Source organism: Corvus moneduloides, chromosome 10 (assembly GCF_009650955.1).
Source record: "Corvus moneduloides isolate bCorMon1 chromosome 10, bCorMon1.pri, whole genome shotgun sequence".
NCBI lineage: Eukaryota > Metazoa > Chordata > Aves > Passeriformes > Corvidae > Corvus > Corvus moneduloides.
Window position 1 is genome coordinate 10,395,380 of NC_045485.1, and position 21,101 is coordinate 10,416,480.

At 37.5% G+C, this 21,101-nt stretch overlaps 2 protein-coding genes across 14 annotated transcripts in view; one reads left to right on the plus strand and one right to left on the minus strand.

The window, feature by feature from the left end:
- The window catches only part of DAW1 (dynein assembly factor with WD repeats 1), a 269,838-nt gene that overhangs the window by 11,574 nt on the left and 237,163 nt on the right, over nucleotides 1-21,101 (plus strand). For 4 of the 6 annotated variants that reach the window (XR_004241998.1, XR_004241999.1, XR_004241997.1 and 1 more), the window contains exons 8-13: nucleotides 273-379; nucleotides 3,513-3,615; nucleotides 3,984-4,098; nucleotides 5,138-5,214; nucleotides 7,153-7,315; nucleotides 7,896-9,156. Coding sequence is in view for 2 of the 6 variants with exons in the window: in XM_032119028.1 (XP_031974919.1) it covers nucleotides 273-379; nucleotides 3,513-3,615; nucleotides 3,984-4,098; nucleotides 5,138-5,214; nucleotides 7,153-7,315; nucleotides 7,896-7,930 (600 nt within the window). In the remaining 4 variants the exon portion in view is untranslated. Of the gene's footprint in view, nucleotides 1-272; nucleotides 380-3,512; nucleotides 3,616-3,983; nucleotides 4,099-5,137; nucleotides 5,215-7,152; nucleotides 7,316-7,895; nucleotides 9,817-21,101 lie in introns of those variants that run through there. The other 2 variants (XM_032119028.1, XM_032119029.1) reach the window with 2 other exon arrangements.
- The window catches only part of SPHKAP (SPHK1 interactor, AKAP domain containing), a 66,083-nt gene continuing 57,464 nt past the window's right edge, over nucleotides 12,483-21,101 (minus strand). For 7 of the 8 annotated variants that reach the window (XM_032119020.1, XM_032119023.1, XM_032119022.1 and 4 more), the window contains 5 exons: nucleotides 20,024-20,203; nucleotides 18,049-18,135; nucleotides 16,988-17,040; nucleotides 16,719-16,903; nucleotides 12,483-14,684 (listed from right to left, as the gene is read on the minus strand). In XM_032119020.1, coding sequence (XP_031974911.1) covers nucleotides 14,541-14,684; nucleotides 16,719-16,903; nucleotides 16,988-17,040; nucleotides 18,049-18,135; nucleotides 20,024-20,203 — 649 coding nt within the window. In that variant the 3' untranslated portion in view covers nucleotides 12,483-14,540. The remainder of the gene's footprint in view (nucleotides 14,685-16,718; nucleotides 16,904-16,987; nucleotides 17,041-18,048; nucleotides 18,136-20,023; nucleotides 20,204-21,101) is intronic. The other variant, XM_032119021.1, reaches the window with a different exon arrangement.

The following is a 21,101-nucleotide window of genomic DNA, read 5'->3' on the forward strand; positions in this document are numbered from 1 at the left end:
AGTGCATTTGTCTCACATAAATACTAACTAATATGTAGTGAATAAGCTTCCTGCTTAAGTGGTGTGCCTGAATTTTTGCAGTTGTTGGGATATTGACTATGCCACAGTCAGGTAGATCTTTCTGTCAAAATTGTGATGTGCTGGACAAGACAGTAAATAAAATAGTGATGAGTTATGGACGGATTATACTGCTGAAAAAAGACTACATATTAAACTTTATTAATGGAAAAGTCATAATTTGTATTCTCATACTTCTTTCTAAAAATTCTCAGGGACACTCAGCAGAAATTATTGCTCTGTCTTTCAATACCACTGGAGACAGGATCATCACTGGCTCCTTTGACCATACAGTAGCAGTATGGGATGTTGGCACTGGCAGGTACTAAAGCACTAATAAATATAATTTTACTTTGCATGATTTCAGGACAAATTAAATAGAAAATGTTGAGCTACACATTACAGAGCTTGTATTTCATTTAGAGTATATGTTCCTTCATCTTGTAATTGGTTGCTCCTGTTCTGTTTGTTCTTTTGAAAAGGAATGCTGCTCATGAAATGCTTTTTTATGTGTTCTTTGTTTTAAATATCTATCTTATGAGCACTGAAGAGGCAGAAAGAATGGACAGATCCTGTGCTTGTTCCTGGTGAATTCTCCAAACAGGAAAATATTTTATCAACATGGAAACTCATGACTTGCAAAGTGTCTACAATTTCTAGGCTGTTTAAGTAGAAAGAAAGTATATGTTATGTTATAGAAAATTAGTCTGGTTATGGTGTATGTTTCCTTCTCACAATCCTTTGTAAGTATAAATTTAAAAATGTGTCTCCTCCAACTGTAGAGAACAAAATCTCTTGATTAAGACGCCAAAAAATAATGATGTAGAAGCTAAATATGAACTTGTGTAATACTGACAAATCCACTTGTTTTTTCAATGGGAAACTCAGTGTAAGTAAAATAATAAAATTATCACCCTGATTACTGACAAAGTAATTTATGAAGATAACCATTCTATTTTGTTTACAGGGGTCATGCCTTTTTTCTTTTTGTGAGAGCAAGGGGAATATCTCTGAAATTTAATAAAAGGGATGTGTGTGTATAGAAATATCTTGGTGTAATAGACAATATATATCAAAATGAGACTAATTGTGTGATTTATAAGTACTGTACACATAGTACGTCATTTAAGGCTTGATCCTGTGATCTTTGAGCTTATTCAACACCAACACTCAGTCAGCAAATTGACCTTTGGATTCAACTTCATTCAGCCTGATGTTCTTGCAAGTATTTTTGTTTGAAAGCAACTTTTTCCAACTTAATGTCTGAACCTACAGTGAAATCAAGGTCTGGGGATTTTAAAGTTACATTCTTTATTCTATGAAATCAATGTGGGCTTGACATCAGGGCCAATACCAGGAAGTGGAATATGAAGGAGAAGATTCTCATTTAAACACTAGCAGCTCTGGTGAGTAACTAGTGGGCAATAGAATTGTTCCAAGGCCAGCAGTTGGCTTTCACATGCCGCTTGGACATGAATACATTTAGGAATAATGAAAAGTTGCAGTCAGAAAGGACATGAGCAAATCATAATTTGCTGCAGACAGGTTCAGGTAGATTTGCAAAAATTTTCTAGGTGAGGTTTTGTGTGCTTGTTTTTGACCTTGTGAATTAAATGAGATGTACAGCTTTCCAAATTCGGGTTTCTTCTAATTTTGCTGGCTGGCCCTAGTGAGCATATGTGTTCCTGAGTTTTATTTTGGGTAGGTACCTTGAGCTGTACTGAAGTACAGTTCTCTGAAGGAAGTGCAGTACTCTGAAGGAAGCTGATGAAGGGACAAGAAATCAGAACAAGGTTCAAGATTTTCTTCATATAATACTATGATTTAAAAAAAGGGTGGAGGGGGAAACATGCTTTTGTAATACAGGTCTATATTTCCATGGCAGATAGTGTCTATATTTCCATGGCAGTTGTAGTTCAGTCTGCAGAGCTGCATTTGGCAAATCAACAGCCCGTACCTGTACCTGTGGTCAGGACTGCTGAATACCAGGGTGCTGAGAGAGAAGCAGTTCCTCATTTGCAATTATGGTCAAATACTAGAGCATCCAGATATCAAATTTCACTTGGCAACTGAAGGCTAAGGAAATACTGTCATGACTAAAGCTGATTGTTTTTAATAAATAACTTAAATGGAAATTTTTAATAGCACTTCATAAGCCTCTCTTCTGTGTTCTTTCTGTGTATCTGATAATGGTTTCTGTGAGATGTTCTCCACATTGCTTTATATTCTGTTTATTGATCAGATTTTTATGTCAAAGCTTGAGGCCCACACTGCCTTTTTTAAAATTGGAAGTTTAAGCTTTCGACTTTTAATTTAAAACTTTTTTCTAGGTATTACTAGATATTTATAGTAACAACAGTCTTGATGGCCAAATAATATGTTTATAAAATTAAGTTTTCTTCTGTTATCTGCTTGTTGATTTTTGGTTTTACTGTAAAAAACTCTACACAATTACAGCATTGTAGGCATCACAGTGTTAGACAGTAAAAGGAGTAATGTAAAATGCTATGAATGTAATCAAGTTTCTCTTACCAGAAACAAATAGAAAATTCAAATGCTCAGGAAATTTTCTTTGCTGTTCATTTAGCACATATATCAATTTAGCTACCCTTATATATCTTGTGCAATGAGTAAGAACATTTCAGTCACTTAAGATCTTTAGTTGTTTTTCCAGTCATTAGTTTATCTGTTTTTTACAGTGTGCTTCTATTAATGATGCAGTGATGCTAGCATAGTGATTATAACCCAATTTACTAATCCTTTACTACATGTATATCTCAATTAATCTTTTTTAGGCTTTGTTGCCTTATGGGCCATTAATTCTTGGAAGCAGTATTGGCTAATTGTAACCTCTCTATTCAGATAAAGCTGAAGAATTTAATGGGACTTGTATTGTCAGTCTTGTGCAGCAAGAAGTTCAGGATTAATGAGGATTAGAAATCATATTTCAGTTGGGCTGTCATTTGCCTGTTATTTGGGAACATGCTCGCATTAAGTACCTGATTAATTTCCATTTGATCTTCAGTGGATTTTATAAAAGGTTTAGATTATATAGAGTTTTAAAGATGTACTGTTTACAGTTCATTGAAGTAGGAGAATGGAAGAGTAATGTGGAAAAACTTGCTGTGTATGCTTAGCATGTAGGTGAATACAAGGAATCTGTCTCTGCTACTGAAAATCATCACATTTCACTGGAAATACATTCACTAAAATATTTTTGAAAGAGAAGGGAGGAATTTTCCATTATATTCATTACTGCCTCTTTTTGCCAAAGATAGAAAATGGAATTGATGTAGTACTAGAATCCTAAATGAGCTGCAGCACTCCATTTAATTGCTTTAATGGTGAAAACTTGACACCTTAACTATACCATTTTCTAAACTTATAATTTATATGTGTATATAAAAATTCACACTATAAATATAAATTATTATTTTAAATTTCTTTTTTGATAGGTTGTTACATACTTTAATAGGCCACCGAGGAGAGATTAGCAGTGCCCAGTTTAACTGGGACTGTTCTCTCATTGTCACTGGATCAATGGACAAAACATGCATGGTAAGCTGGTTGAGTAGGTAGTGAGTACAGCTACTTGTCATATAAAATGTATCTTTTTTAAATTGAGGAGCATTATTTTAAAGTAATACATATAATGAATTAGAGAATTTACAACTAAATGTAAAATCTATATTCTTACTCATTTCAGTGAAGTCTAGTTAAGTCTTGTTTAAGCAATATACTGAACTAAAAAATGTATAGGACTTCATTAAACTAAAGAGTGACTCATTGATTTATATTCAGCTTTCATGTTATTACATGTCAGATATCAGAAAGGGCCTCTATAAGTTGCTTTTTCAATCAACTAGCTATCTATAAAGTATATTAATCAAAAGAAGCAATCCAATGCCCCCTGTTGATCTGTGCAGCTGTGGAATGCTGTGACTGGGACGCACATAGCGACGCTGGCAGGGCACAGGAAGGAGGTGTTGGATGTGTGCTTTGATTATGCTGGGCAGCGCATTGCAACTGCCTCTGCTGATGGTGAGTGAAGGGCCTGGCACTGCTGGGAGCATTGCAACTGCAGCATGAAACACCTTTGTCCTTTCCCTTTGGCTCTGCTTTGAATGTAGCTTGATGAAAGAGTACTTAATTCAGTCGTTGCATTACAGAAATTGGGCATTAAACTTGAAAAGTTTTCTCCAGTGAAAAAGTTCTTTTCATACTCTAATCAACTCAACATGTCTTTCCGCTTTAACATCAAAGTTGCAAGGAAATATTTCACTTGTGGCTGGAAATACATTTTAAATGTGTAGGTAAATAGCTTTTGAGGGGTTTTATTTGGTGGCTCAGATTTAGGCTTAAATGAAAAAGTAGTTGGAACTTTACTGGTGGATTTGCTAGCAGGCTTTCCTAATGCACAAGAGAATACACAATAAAGAGATAGTGAAAGGAGCAATTTTGGTTTTTTATTGGTATGCAGAAATTTTACATGTTTATTATTTGTCTAGGAATCACAAAAAACAGTTTTTTATATTCACCTGCTCCGTTATTTATATTATACAGCATAATGACAATACCATTTTAGTTCTAGATACACAGTTCCAGAAACGGGATACCAGGCTGGATGGGGAGGACTATTTGGGTCTCTTTTCCTGTACTTTCTGTATTAAGACAAAAGACAATGTAAGAGGTTTCCTGAAATTTAATCGATACCTTATTAAATATGAGGAATAGATTGTTAAAATTAATATCTGAAATATAATGAAAGCTTTCTGAATATATTGTACATGCATTCTGAAATTACAGGCTTCAGTAGTCCGTGTTCTACATGGACCTTTGTATTCACATTTTAGATATTTTCCAGGTGAAACCATTTCTGGTCAGGAAAGGAAGTCAATCTATTCCAAGCAGATTACAGATCTTGTTAACATACTTTACCCTTGGAGGGAACTCTGTGATGATTGCCTTCTATTTCTCTTGAAATTAAACCTGAGGATGAGTTCCTTCTGACCTTATTGAAATGTTCTTACTGAAATGCATGCTTAAGCATAACGATCACATATGGCTCCTACTGCAACAGGGTCAGCAAGGGTCTATAATGCAGAAACAAAACAGTGCATTGCAAAGCTAGAAGGGCATGAAGATGAAATTTCAAAGGTAAGTTGTGTGTGGTTTGCACCTTTTTTTATTTGACTATGTGTGAAATCCAATCCACCAGTTATTCCATGACACAGGAATACTGTTAAAGAATGTGGTGGTATAATAATTAATATTTAGGATTGATAGGTCTGGCTAAGAAGTTATCTTTACTAAGAGAACATTCCTTTTAAAAGCTATCAGACAACAATTGTTTACCAATTCCCCACTTCTGAGCTAAGACAATACTGAGTGTGCTACTCCTTTAGGTTCCAAGAGCCACCGCTCTGTATTGTCATGTCATTTACCATTTGACTTCTTAGAATAGTGGCAGCTACTTAAGTCCATCCCTCCAAAGGGCTGGACACCTGGCTTTGTTGCCATTGAAATGACTGGTTTGCCTAAGCTCTTTCCTTTTCCTGAAGCAGTTTGTCAGTTGGGTCTGCAAACCCTCTTGGTAGAGAAGGGGAAACGGAGAGGGAGATGCTCTCTGAGTGTTCTTTCAGTGTGGTTATTGTTAATAGAGCTTCTGTCTGACCTGCCCTAAATTGTGCCTGTGTTATTCTGCCATTGTAGTCCCACGTTCTCTGACAGAATAAGCACCAGGTTTTTACTCGTTGACATCTTAAGGCTGTTGCCTCTAAGGCTTTTACCATCACCCTTATCCCTTGCTTCTACCAGATGTGCTCCTCTTTACTCTTTTTCATTTCTCTGCACACCTGGTTTATGGAATGGAACAGAAAAACTATATTTCTGTGGAAAAATACATGGAGTCTTATTTTCAAAAGTCCATAAGGGCTTTGGAGGTATACAGCCTGTTTCAAGGATCACTTGGTCATGAGGAATGTGCTCATGTGCTTTGCTGGAAGTCTTACCTGGCTCAATTTTGAACACCAAGGTTCTGTTCCAAATACACTTAGTTGCTTCCACCATTGTACATATTTTCAAACTTTGTTATTTGTTGCTTGCAGCTTTTCATTATTCTTTCAAATAGGTAGTTCTCCCTAGCTTCCAAGCTAGTGTGTTAAGTCTGTGCTGCTTTTTTGATGCATTTTGAAGTTGAAATATTAGTATTTTGAATCTAGGATGGTTCTTAATGAACAAAACTTAAGTGGTTTCATTCTATTGATTTGTCTATTATAATCATTTCGCTGAGAGAATATTAAGTTCAGAAGGATTGGTCTTTCCTCAGTTGCTAAAATCACTGCAGTATTTCACACTGAGGACAGTCTGAACCCCTGCTGCCAAGAGGGTGGATTAGAGACAGCTTCCATCAGGGGCCTTAGTGCCAGCATGATTTCTGTGCTGAAGAGAGAATCTGCTCCTCTGGGAGCATGTGGAAAGGGCCATGTATTTCTACAGGTATTCTGTGGAGATGTGACCACTTGGGAAGGTTATTACTTGGAAATTGAATTTCTGGGTAAAAGACATTTTGCCCTCAGTGATTAAGCAATTTTGCATTCTATAATAAACTGGTATTTTCTGGTGTTGGAAAAATGTACCTGATTATCTGGAAATCCATGAAGTTTTGGCAGTGAATGTTTATCAAACATAAAGACTTACTATAAAATTAATTGCTTCCAGTGCAAATTCCGGTACTACAGAAATTTATGTTATTTAATGTAGAACTCTATAAAATACGTATAAATTTTACATTGGAATAATAATAACATTTAAATAAAGTTGCTACTTTTGCTACCAGTTGTGATTTTGGGGCTTGATATTTGGAAGATACGATCCTGTAGTAAGGTCATGTTATATAAGGCCTTTGTAAATACACGAAGTTTTCAGCCACAGAAGTTTTCCAGCATGACTCTAGTGGAATACGATCCTTTTTTAGCTAAAAAACTATGCAAGAGTTGCTGCTTTCTATTTTCATCTGTCAGTCACTTGATATGCTTCTTTCTCTAGGCATACTGACTTGTTAAGTAACATAACTTATTTCTGTATTTTTTAAAGGTGTGTTTCAACCCCAAAGGCAATTGCATACTAACAGCCAGTTCTGATAAAACAGCTCGACTCTGGGATGCTGCTACTGGACGCTGCCTTCAGATATTAGAAGGTCATGCTGATGAGATCTTCTCCTGTGCTTTCAACTACAAAGGTGATACAATCATTACAGGTAAGTAGTATATTCCATTTTTCTTTTCTTTTTTTTGGAGACACATCTGAAATCTTGTTATGGTAAAAAAAAGTCTGAAAACTTTCCTGGGGCCGTATGCCAAATGCAGGTACCAGCAGTAACTTACAGTATAGTCAAGAAAATCTAGAAATTCACTTTCGAACTGAGGTTTAAGAGAATATGGCCATGGACAAATTTGTGCAAAGGCATGGGCATGCCCTCCCATCACTCCAGTGGGCACATACCAGCACCAGAACAGTGACTAAGCCATTTTCTCACAATGTATTGCCATGAGGGAGGTGTGGATGAGCAAAAAGCAAAGGTTTTTAAATGGGAGCACACCTTTTGTGTATTTGGTACTGAACTCTGGTCAGGTTTCCTTCATTTCAGACAAGAAGTCAGGGGATGCAGGATGATTTCAGCTAAAAATGCTGCCCTAGATCCTGCTGCCTGTTGATAGTTGTGGAGAAAAAAATATTTATGTGTCTCCTGGGTACATTGTTGATGTAGGTATTAACAAAAATGGATAGACTGTGTGATACAGCTAAATGATTCCTTCACCATGTGTGTTTATTACTAGGGAGCAAGGATAACTCCTGTAGAATCTGGCACTGACTGAAGAAAAGGAAGGATCCAGTTTGACGTATGCCTGCCTACTTTGAGTTTCAGAGTCAATAAACTCTGCCTTTCAGATGTGTTTTCTTTTAATCTCTTTGTTGAAGTAGAACAGTTATCTAGATTTGATAGGTTTGATTTAGATATGAAATCACAGAATTGCAGAAGTTGGAAGGGACCACTGGAGGTCTTCTAGTACAACAGCCTGCCCTGCTCAGCACCCTGTCATCCAAACAGGCTGCCCAGGACTGATGTGGGTTTGAATATCTCCAAGGATGGAGACTCCACAGTTTCTCTACACAACCTGCTTAGTATTTGAACACTTGCATAGTAAAGAAAAAAAGTAGGGGTTTTTTTCCCCTCTTATGTTTAAATGGAATAGATTCTTGTATTTCAATTTGTGCATGTTGCCTCTTGACTGAGTAGCACTGAGAAGAATCTGGTTTGCTGTCTCAGTCACCTGAGAGAAATCTTGATTAGTGAGAATGAATGCATAGGATGGCTCAATTTCTTTATGTGTAATTTTTAACTTGCAATTGTTTTAATAAAAAAAAATAATAGAGCAGTATAATAATTTCAGTTCTGTAAGGAGTGGTGGTATGCACTTCCTTTGAGTACTTTGTATTATTTTTTTTTTTGTGTGTGTAATAAAATATTGAGTTAAAATGCCAGTTTTTCTTTTTGTAATACAGTGTCCCATTCATATTTCTGGAGAAAACCAGCAGCCATTTATGAGCTGCCTTACTATTAACTATTACATGCATGCTGTAGTTAAACACCCCTCTCATACTGACCCACATCTTCCCATTCAATCCATTCCTTTCTGCTCAGTCTCCTACTTTGAACTGAGGTAAAAAAAATATAATATCAGTGGTGACTTCAACTTGGAATCCTGGCCTAAAGATTAAGTCCAGCATGAAGAACCTCTGCTTACCAAGGATTGGAAGCCAAGGATCCTGACATAAACTGAGAAGTGGATGAGAAACTCCTGCAAGTAATTTACCAGCACACGAGCTTTTAGCTGGGCTTACCTCTCCCAGCAACTGCCAATAGCTTTCACCTGTGCAGAGCTCACTCCATGTCCTAAGAGAGCACCTGGAAGGGCAGTTGCTCTTTGCAGGCTTAGTGAAGGAGCAGAACTGACTGGTCTCTTCCAGCAGACTTGGAAGAAGGATCAAGAGGCAAAGACGGAGAATAGGAATGTACAGCAGAGAATGAACTTTGAGGTATTTTGTTAATCTGTATCTCTGGGTGATTGTGGACCTGACTTCTAAATGATGTTAAATTTAGAAGGAAGTTGCTAATGCTGATGTGTTGTGACTACCTCTGAGTGCTTGCCACTATCCTTGTGTGTAAATGAAGAAACGAAAGTGCCTGTCATCTCTTGGCAGATTTCCTGGTTGTTTCAAGCAGTGTTGTGGGAGAAGTAAGCAGTGTGCTGCAGATCATTTAAAATGAAATTTTCACCAGTAGGCAAAGTGGCTGATACAAATGTTTCTTTAATGCTTGTGGTGCTTCCTGGGTTTTTGTGCAAAAACTTCTGAAGTAAAAAATGTGTATCAGTAAGTTGGAATTGAAAGGGGCGGGAAGGGCAATGCTGTTCTGTGTTGGTTTAGAATTGTCCAGTGTCCCTTGATTGATGTGCACCTGTGATCTGGGGCATTTCCAGCTGACAAAAATGGAGGAAAATTACTATAATGAGATGTATACAGTTACTGCTACGTAGTTAAAAACTAGAATTTGACTTGCTGTGTAACTATCACAAAGAAAAAAATATTCTTTGGACTGTGATTAGGTTGGTTTTCTTCCTGTTGCCTTTTCCTTTATGATTTTTTTTCTTATACTATGCTAGTGAATCAAACATCTTTAATAGCTTTTGGCTTCGAGCTCTTGTCCTATTTTTGCACAAATTGTGGGTTGAGATTTCATACAGTAGGCATTGGACTGGGAGGCCATCTGGGTTCTATTTCTGATTCTTCCTAGATTCCTCAGTGTGTAGAACTGCTTTTCAGGCTAAGTTGTCCAAATTTCATGCTCAAATGTGAAATATTTTCACATCTGGTGTGATTCACAGCACTGCTGGAAAGGATGCTGGCTCGGCACCTTGTAAGAGTTTCAGTAGTACTCTAGATACTTTCTATGAATGCTTTGATCTTAGGTTCTCTGCACCTTGGTTTACTCATATGTGGATTTAATAAATTATAGAGGTACACGTTAGGAATGCATTGCATAAATGTGTCTTCCTGGACCATACAGTGGGTCTTGCAGCAGCTTTATTCCTTTCTCTGATTCCGCTTTAGTCCCTCAGCCAAAATGATGAATCTGTGTGTTATCACTCTATTAATTGGTACTTTTAAAATCCACATACCTTATACTCTTCAAGTGCTACTTTAATCACTATGTAATTGGAGTGAACTGTGGCTTTCAACATTACCCTGAAATGCTGACAAACTTGGCTCCCTGTGACCTTATTGAAAAGGATTACCTCAGGAGAGCCCTGAAGTGCTTTAGTAAGGCTTGTCACTGTAGAAATCCTATTTGCTGTATTCTTTCTGTCCTTTAGACCTTTGAAATCCTTTCAGGATAAACCTCTGTGAACATACAATTCTGTTTCTCTGGGAAAGAAGTTTGTGTCATGTAACTGCTCTTGGACAGAACGTACACTTCACAAAGATGGGGATTTCCATGTACGCACACGATGTGTACTTGGACTTGTGACATGTGAGATTCAAATTCTTTCTGAATAGGTGATGACACTAATACTCACACCCACTCATGTTTTAGAAGTGGCATTTTGTGTGGATTTCTTTTTTCGTCTCCTTCAGTGGGATCACTTGCATTTCCCGGGTCGTTGGTGAAAGGATATGGAAATATATAAGGCTTTTTTTTTTTCCAGTTTGCTGCACTTTACTGTCTAATTCTCAGCTGAAGCTGGGAGGAGGATGCAGTACCCATCAGCCAGACGTGTCTTCACTGCAAATTTTTTAAATTAGTTTGATAGTCCAGCTGTTTAATATAACTGTCTGTCCTGCTAAATGCTGCACAACTGCAAAATGCCTTCTGAGGGCCTGTTCCTTGTGATGACTGGGTTCAGAGTGGGTTGGAAAAACTGAAGTAGTGGCATTATAGGTTTGCTCATATGTGGCAAAGTCTTAGGAATGGCTCTGACTCAAATTCTTAAATTGGCCAGTATGGATGTGCTTTCCTTCTGAGCTGCAATTTGTTCTATATAGGTAGGTCATGTGGGTTCTTTATTTCAGTGGACTGGTGGGTTTTTTTCCCCCTCTGACATTTTGAAATTTAGAGTTCAGGATTCACAGTGGCATTCCTATGCTTTTCTGTCATGCAGCTCTGCATGAAACAGGGGAAGAGAAACAGTAAAAATGGCCTCTTCAGAAAAGTTACCCACTGAATTTAACAGACTGTTTTTACCATAGACCACAATAAAATAGTTAATTTACTTGAAGACACTATGTAAACCTTGAGAGGTATGAAAAAATTGAGGTAGATTATAGTTTTCCAACTTCTAATCTCAACATTAAAAGAACTCTAAACGCAACAAAATTAAAAATGAAGTTTTTAAATACCTAATTCAAATACAGTAGAATTGCTTTTTGAAGAATAGCAGATCTACAGGCTAAAATTTGCTCTTCACTATGTGGGTGGTACAATCAACCCTTGGGTGGCAATGCACCTTCCCCTGAAGCTGCCTTCAGCAATGGGAGCACTGCAGCCATGGTTGCTGCTCCTGTGGGTGGCCTCTGATGGCCATGGCATCTCCTGAGACATCTTCAAGAACTTCTCCAGCTCCCACTTGAACGTGTGTACAAGTCTTGCATCCTCTCATTTGATAACTTCTCATCTCTTTTTGTTTGCTTTGAATCTGGCTTGTGTGAATTTAATTTGTTGTGTCCTGGTTTTTATTGTGAAAGATAGTGAGCAACCACCCCCCATGTTGTTAAAAACCTGAATCGTGCTCATGTAGAGGGAGATTTTTATCTAAGGCTGTATGTAGTATGTTGTTCTCATCTCGTTGTATTTAATGCCCACTCCTAAAAAACGCTGAAAAAAATTAAGGATGGACAAATCCTTTTCTGATTTAGTCAGCAAAGTTGTGGTTTCCTTTTCTGTGTAGTAGTAGAAATACTGTTGTATCTAGGCAATAGGGCAGTACACAAGGAGAGGGAACTCCTGTCTCCCCACCCTCCTGCTCACTTTGGCAGGTACTGAAAGCAGCCAGAGTGAGCACTAAGAGAGATTTGTATGTTGAGAGTTATTCTGGGCAATCAGTGTATCACTTATCTTTTTTTTATTTTGATATTTTGAATGTTATGTTTAGCCTTTTATCTCTTGAATGAATTGTGGAACCCTGAGTAGCTTTGGCACGGAGGTAAGACCTGGAACTTGCTCTGACTTGTTTTGGTCAGAGCCATGGATCAGATTTATCATTGAGAAGCAGAGTTTGAGCAGCTCCAGGGATGGCAGGCAAATATTTAATAGGTCAAAAAATCCATAGCTCATTTGTGGACTTTTTAGGAAGGCAAAGAGGACACACATTATAACATAAATTTATTTCTGAATAAATTACAACATTAAGAACTACTGTCCAGAGAAACTGCATCACACTGTTACAACTCTGTCATGATAATTTGTGCTTTGTAAACATTTATTCTATCACAACAAAAAATTGTATACTGACATCTAACTGTATTTGGCTTAAAAATAAATACACTTTTCCATTTATTAACCAAACAAAGCACTTCAAGTCTATATCTCTTGGTGCTTTTCCTTAACTCTCAGCCTCACAATTGCTGAGCATTCAGAGTTGCCACTCATGTTAGTGGGAGTTACAGATGTTCAGCAGTTCTTCAGGGCTGGCCCAGTGACTGCAGAATTATGTTCAGTATTTGCAATAATTGACCTTTATTTTGACTGTAAAGCGACCTCTCCTGTTCTGTTTATACTGCAGAGTAGATGGAGAATTACTCATGTTACTCAATGCTCCACATTAGATTTTGATTGGCTAACAATTTGTACTTTGTAACAAACAAGTGATGCAATCATGCAAGATTCATAATGGTTTTAAAGATAAAACTGAGAATATGGCTCTTTTTCATAAATTATTTAAAACTACTTAAAAATTGTCAAAAATATTTAGTGCAAAAGGATAGGTTTTTTTTTTTCCCCAAGAAATATTACAGAAGCATATACTGTTATACGGAAAATAAAACTTCTATTAAATTTTTTTTTGGGAATAGCAGGCAGGTATTCTATTACACTATTTGGGTAGGAGAAATGAAAAGTATTTAAAAAAAAATTGCAGATGAGCTGTGATGTTATAAGTTATTTTCTCCTTTAGATTCAAACCCAGTCTCTTTGGCAGAGTCAAGAGAATGTACCACTAAGTGCATGATACCAACAGATCATCTCAACAGGACGATAGCAGAGTATATCTTATCAAACAATTATAGAAATGCTATAGGAATGTGAGCTCTCACATATGGTCCAAACAGTTATATCCAAAATGAATACATATGTCTGCTGAAATTTTAACAAACATTTTGCTTTCTTGTAAGTTACAAAAATTAACACTGAGATGTTTAGGATGAGATGATGCTCTTTTCAGATATGCATTTCTTCACCTCATTAACAATTTATTCAATTACACTAGAATTAAAATAGTACTTTTTTCACTGCTTTTAACTGATATGTAGAATGTTACATAGTGCTTTCAACAGAAGCCCCTTAGGTAACAATTGTACTATCATTATTCCCTTTGGCCAGGCAGGGATAGTGAGGCACAGAGGTGAAATGACACGCTCGAGGTTGCAGGGCAGGGCTGGGGCAGGACAGGACTTGGGAGCTGCTGCTCTGGCTCACAGAGCTGTGTGCAGGAATCTACCAGGTATAGCTAGACTGAACTGCACTTCTTCCCAGGGAAAAGGAATCAGTTTTATAAGGATAGTAACTGAGAGACTGGATCTTCTTTGGGAAGATTGCAGGAATCACGAACAGCTATGGAAGAGAAATAAACACATGGGAAGAAATGAAAATGTGTTTTCAGCAGCTTTTTATTGTGCTGTCTAACTGCAAAGGTGTTAAGGGTTCAAAAGCTTTTACCCCTTAGCAGATTATGGGGATTAAAAAAAAATGATAAATATTACTTATCTAGGGACAAGGGTGTCTCCAGACATTCTGAAACACACTCTAACAGTTAAACTGTACAAATATCGTGCTGTTTTAAAACTGAATGTTAGTGTACTATCCCATTTTACCTGACCAATTTAATCAAATTGATGAAAATGGAGTATATTAGATAATTACGCCTTTACTATGTAGTTCCTTAATTCAGAAGGCTAAAAATCCATCCCCTCATTGTACAGTGCATCCTATAGCACAACATATCAAGAGTCCCTCATGACACAGAAAGACACAATAAATTTGGGTTCACTTTGTTCCTGGGTCAGTTGTGGAACGGACTTGTGATGTTCTTCTAGAGTTTGTACATCTTTGCACATTTTATTCAGTGATGTTCAGAAATCAGAGCATTACACAAACCACTGCTTATTTAAACTGGAATAAAACAGAAATGCTGAACCAGTGAACTCTGTTAACCCAATTCAAGCAGCCAATCGAATAGGCTGGGTGTCATCTCTCTGCCCTCCTCGCTGAGCTTGCAGTACTGCACCACGGCTTGGAAGATATCCCCCACTTTCCAGGACTTCCGCTGAACTAACTGCACAACATCTAGAAACTGAATAAAAATAACCACAATGAAATACACTTAGGATTTGGTGAACATTTTCTAAGGTTTTGTGAAATGCATGCACACAAACCCTTGTTAGCCCACCCTTTTTAAATGTACAGCTGTATGAGGGAGTGGACACCATTCGGTGCACAGCACCATCAGCCTTCTTTCTATTTATAAAAACTTCATTTCTCAAGTTCCATAGCTCCCCAAAGACTGATAGGCTCTCATGACATTTTCTAAATTAATTGCTTCTGTCAATTATTTCTGATTTATTGCAATGAAAGTAACAACAGAGGAAGTGAGTTTGCTAAAGGATCACTATTTTCCTTGTTACCAACAACTTGTCAAAATAATGGAAGTGTGACTGTCCATCTTTAAAAAAGTATTTTTTCATGACTGTTAGCTATATTTTAATTTACACTTAATTTTCTGTATTTCCATATATACATCCCATAGTATTTAAAATATTCACATAGTACTGGTGAGAAAGAATTTTGTGTAAAATTTTGTCACATGAAGACATTTGTCACAGCTGTTGTTGAATCATAGAGAATATCTGTATTTGATTTTTTTTTTTTAATTTCCAGAGAAACCAGAGGTTAAATATATGTTCTTAGGCAGCTGTAAAAAAATCCCAAGTTTTGTCCACTTTGTACTTAAAAATGGGCTTTACAGGGTCATCCATCTGGTCCTTCTTTTTTCTGAAGCACATAAATGAAAATCAAAGCTTTTCACTTCTCTGAATTTCACAATAATTAGTTTGCTCCTTCTATGTTTCCATTTTTAAACAACACAAGAAAAGATTGTGTCTCTAGTTAGTGTAGCTGTTTGCTATTTACATACTGAAGCCTAAACTTTTAATATGTATTTTAATGATATTTAATACACACGTGATTTCCAAGAACACTGTTGTAGGCAGGATGTGCTTCATTATTCCCTAGAGTATTTTTGCAATTGAATTAACTGTTTGCCAAAGCACATGGGTAAAGCTGACAGCTGTTTCTTTAATTAGATGCAATTTGGACTGTTGCTGTTGAATGCATTTTAAATTATGTTTATGATTCCCAAATGCATGTACTCAAGAAAATCAAACAATATCTCTGCTGCTCAAAATGATCTTCCCATAAGAGACCAAAATACTGATTTGTAATACTTTTTTATTAATTGACTTAAATACTAACATGCTTTTAAGCCTTAAAGCTTAAGCTGCTCTTGCTGATCTTGGAAATGGGTCTGTTTTGATCTTTCCTGAAATGCTGGGGTTGGTATTTGGTGGTGTCTACAAAGGAGCACCAACTGATCATTCAGGAATGAATGATGTCTGCAGTTCTTGTGGCTGTTTTGGAGTTCAGTGTTGCTCTTGGCTCTGACTTGGACTAACACCTCAGAAGGTTTCTCAGTGATCTGTGTCTGTCCACTTCTCTTTGCAAAGAGACTTCTGCTTTCAAAAGCTGTATCCCCAGCTGCAGCAATTTATGAACAGCCAGGCACAAGTTCAGACCGACCTGAGGCCACCCTGATCAGTGTTGCAGGCAAGGCAGAACACGCATAAGGACTGAAAATCTTAAGTCCAAACAATGTCTCACATTATAGTGACCACGTAGCAGAACTTTGTACATGTGATGTCCACACACCAGTGTTTTTATTTTTTAAAGCTTTGTACTTAAACTCCATGTAAACTATGTGTGGCCTTTCAAATGTAGCCACATAAAGGACTGTTAATTCTGCCTTGGGCATTGGTATTTAATGTATCATTAATATGAAAAAGTGAACAGATTAATCAAAGCATGCCATAGAGACTTTGGAGAAGGTCTCATGGTGACATCTGCTTGTGCCATAGACAATCAACTATATATTTCACATGCTTAAGTTCTGACACACCTGTCCTCTCATTCCTTTCTCTAATAAACAGTAGTATTGCCATCTTGCTGTAATGAAGATGTTTTTGCATCTGCTTTTAAGCTCAATAGCTTCAATAAATCATAACTGCCACAGTTATGCACACATTAATAGTATGCCCAATTCTGTAGACGCTACCTTTTCAATTCTGTTTTCCTGAGATTTCTTAAAATAGATGGTTGGAATTCCAAGTTCAGAAGCAGCTATCCACTGCAGGGTGGCTCGCAGCTCCACATCAGGGCACTCTGGTTCCAGATCGAAGTTTATCACCAGGAGGTCCTTTTGACAGTTGGCTGTTCCCACTGAAAGCTCAGAAGTACTTTCTGGAAGAATAATCCCACCAGTTACTGTGCAATTACTTTTGTTATCTTCAAACTGTATATTTTAATTGATATGGTTCAACTTACCCTCTGTGTTTTCTGTCTGTTCTTTAAGGAAACCCTTTTCTTCTACTAATTCACTTAGAAACAAACAACAACAAAGTTTATTAGTCATACTTAGGAACAGTCTACAAAATTACTTCATGATGAATAAACTTCTCCCTCAGTGCAAGACCCAGAAAACTGCAAGAAAAAGGTTACATAGGATGAAACAATAAAATGCTGAATATATTTCATTATTTAATCTGTAAATCAGGAAAAGCTGAATTGCAGCATTTTTCTGTAGTAGGATGAAGCATTTGTGTTAGTTATGCCATGTATTACGTTTCACCAGGATCTGTGTATCTTTACAGTTCATGTAATGACAAGCAAATGACATTATGGTAAGACACAGCAAGTCTCATAACCTGGGTGGAAATGCTGAATTTCCAATGTCTGCATTTTGCAGTGACAATTTGCTGACGTCACTGACTTCAGGAAGTTGTCATGTTCAGTATGTGATGTGCAGTCCATACGTTTGTGCAGTGGGTGTGCCCTGGCTGCATAATGATATTCACCAGCTGGCAGGTTGTACCAGGATCTTTAGGCAGGATGTACTTGCACATCTCTTGATAACTGAATTGCATGTTCAGTAGAAACGTTCCCAGAAACAACAGGTAAGATGTACTGTGGGCCAAATTATTATTGTTATTATTATTGGAAAGAATGCTATTGGATTTTTAAAAATTGCTTTTAATTGATCCTTATTTGCTTGACCCTACTTGGTATTACAGTAGAGTTTTGATAATATTTGAAGTTATTAGAGAAGAAGGTTCATATGACAGAAAACTGAAACTACAGAGAACTGTCTTGTAGACAGGGTGGTTGATGGATCTGTGTTCCCGAGAGATCCACCTCAGTGGATTTTCCTGTAATCTTTCACTGTCTGGTGCCCTCACTCTGCACAGACACCTGCATGTGCTTTTTCCTGAAACCATGGGCAGGCACAGCAGCAGGTGCAAAGCAGGGCTTGGCACGGTTTTGGCAGTGTGAACGATTTGCAGTTAAAATTGGACTAAACATCAAGTCTCACTTCAATGACTACTTACTTAATCATAGGAGAAGATGACACGTTCTCCTGATAAATTTCCAGGTCCATAATGCCAAGACTGCTAGTTGTACTGCTGTTGCCATTGCTGACAAGGCAAAAGTTTAAGTATTAGTGCCAAGCTGTGCTGAACATGTCTCCATACATCTTTTAAAAATTTATTTCTGTACAAAACAAATTGGGGAGGAACCCTGTTCCATAAAATCAATTGTGCTCAGCAAGTGGTTCCCTGAATGAAGCACACTAGTCTGCTCAAATTAACGAGTCTTTTATTAAAGTCATTCTAGATGGAGCATGTATCAAATGCATCAATGCATCAAGTGATGCTGTAAATTGGAGGGAAAAAAGTGGACTCTCTTCTTGGGAATGGCTCATGCAATGAACACTTGGCCTCAAACAAAAACCGAGTCTGTGTGAGTCCTTGAAAAGAAAGATTAGCAGGTCCAGAGATGTCCTGCAAGAAACCTGCAGAGATCCAGCTACCTCTGAACACAGGGAGTTCTAGCAAGGCACTGGCTGCCCATCATATAATTACCTGTAAGGTGAGTCCACGCTGGTAACCAGCAGCAGTTTCAGTCTATTACATCATACCCCAAATATTATTTTGGATTGGATGGAACCCACAGGTACAGAGATGGCCCCTCATGTTTCTGACTACTCTGAAACACTGAGATTTTAATTAAAGCCAATGCTCACTGGGACCACAAATACACAGAAGTATTCTGTTTGGCTTCTTCACAAGGATGAAGTAGCACATTTGAGAATATTTGGAAAAAATAGTACCACTTTATAACATCATTATAAATGTGACAGTGAATGTTTATGCAGATACTGAAATAATCTCATGGACAGGTTGTGAATTTGCTGGCTGCAACTCAATTACCATGAACAAATTCTGTGTGGCAAGTCATGTTGAACCACTTAATTTTTACTGGAAAATGAACTAATAGTATTTTCCCCTACATTAGAAGGATTGATTAGACAGTTCCTCTCCCCATCAGGGTGTTCTGAGACATTGTCAGCATGCCATGCATTCAGACTTGCTGTAGCAATTTCTGTTCCAGTGCAGAGCTAAAGGCACAATACTTCAGCTCTCTCAGACCAAGGACTTTGTTAAAGGTTGATACTGTAATAACAGGATGAATGTTCAGCTGCTCTGACAGCCATGTTTTGTTCAGTAATTTCAGCCAGCCAACAGTGCTCTCTGACACAGACTCCTTCTTTTCCCTGCTTCATTACCATAATGTCTTCCCTCCTTGTCATCTTAATACTCAAGAGAAAGATGTAATTACTTGATAATATTTTAAAACATAGTCTAAGAGCATGTGAAGGAAAAAACCTTACTCAATTTGATGCTGTGAAAGGGCTGAAAGTCAAACTACCATCGCTCTATATGAACTCCAAGGACTAAATAACATTTTCAAACATTTGTCCTGACTTGGAACAAAATCAGCACATAGCAGTAGGAGCTCTTGAATTTATGTCTACTCAGGGAAAAATTGGTCATCCTCTGTTAACCTGAACCCCTGTGCCAGCCTAAGCAGATCAGGGCTCAATCTTTGTTCTCAGTGCATGGATTTCTGGTGGGAATGGCAGCCTCATCAATCCTGGCTAAGGAGGTGCCAAAATAAACATTATGCAAACAGTAGCAAATAAATCAAAAGAAAGACTGTAGCAATTAACTTGTCCAATGGCCTTTTTGCTGTAGGACTGAGACACTTCAGTGGTGCCAGGAGGTTTTTTCTTTGTCTGAATCGAGCTACTCACCAGTAGTAAAAAGACCTGGCTGAGAATCAGAATGCGGGCAGTTTTTTTCCCCTTATTAAAAAATAAAGAGATAAAGTCTGCCATTAGACATTCTTTACAGTATTCTGAGAAATCTTGAGCTGTTGCCTCTCACTGCTGATGCAGGGTAGGCAAATCATTGGCTGGGTGGACAGACCCCATTGTAGAGTGAGAAGAGACAACGTGGGTACCTCAGGGAGTGCTCACTGAGCTGCAAGTAGCTGCTTGTGTCATCAGGATTGTCCTCATCGTTGGCAAGCTGGGACCAGCTACCAGTGCTTTCTTCACTGCTGCTGAGATGGGTTGGAAAGTCTTCAGCTGTTTTTGTCTCTCCTATGATTTCAGCATCCGATCTGCTCTGAGGACTGTTGCTGGCAGGGTGATAGGGAAGGCACATTGATATTGTAATATAGGCAAACAAACTGCTGCCACCAATCTTCAGGCAATGCTCATTAAAGTCAACCAAGCTGCAGAATTAAGAGATCCAAAAGACTGGACAAGCTTATAATTTATATATACAGTCCAGTAGAACATATGGTCTGAAATGTTCTTAAAAAAGGATTTTCTTATGACTGCAATAAATAAACACAAACTCTAGATTTAAGTATGCATAGAAAAGTTTTAGCTCATACAAAAAGATTTAACATGTATTAAAAACCTGATCACTGTAAAGGTTTATTGCTTAGTGCACTTCAGTCAATCAGTGGTTGAAATATGTCATATATGTTAGTGCAGAGTGACAGCATTTCTTGGAAATAGGTATTGCTGCTAAATCCCTGTCCTGCTAAAGGTGAATAAGTTTCTTGACAGGGTTTTCTACTCTGATAAACTTAAAGAAATGAAAGGAGGAAAGTATTGTGGGTTGTGAATCACTAATGACTCTGAGCCTGCCATATCCTTAGGATCTTCACTGCTTAGGCTGGGGAAGGACAAAATATTGCGACAGGTAGTCAGAAACCAGACTGAAGATGGAGCCCAGACTGAGTTTAGAAAATACAAGGTTAAGGGAAAAACGCTTTCTAATTCTGCACGCTTGACATATGTCACACGTGTGTATTTCAAATATATGTACACGTGCTCCCACAAACACACACAGAAACAAAAAAAAGAAACTCTTTTTGCTAAGTTTTCAGAGCTAAACTTGGCTTTTGATTCAAAGAAAATTAAATAATAATCAATCCCTCCAATAATTATATCACTGTAGTGCCAGAATAACAAGTAAAGCACAACTGTAGTTTCATTATATTCACATGATAGTCTGCATTTGCA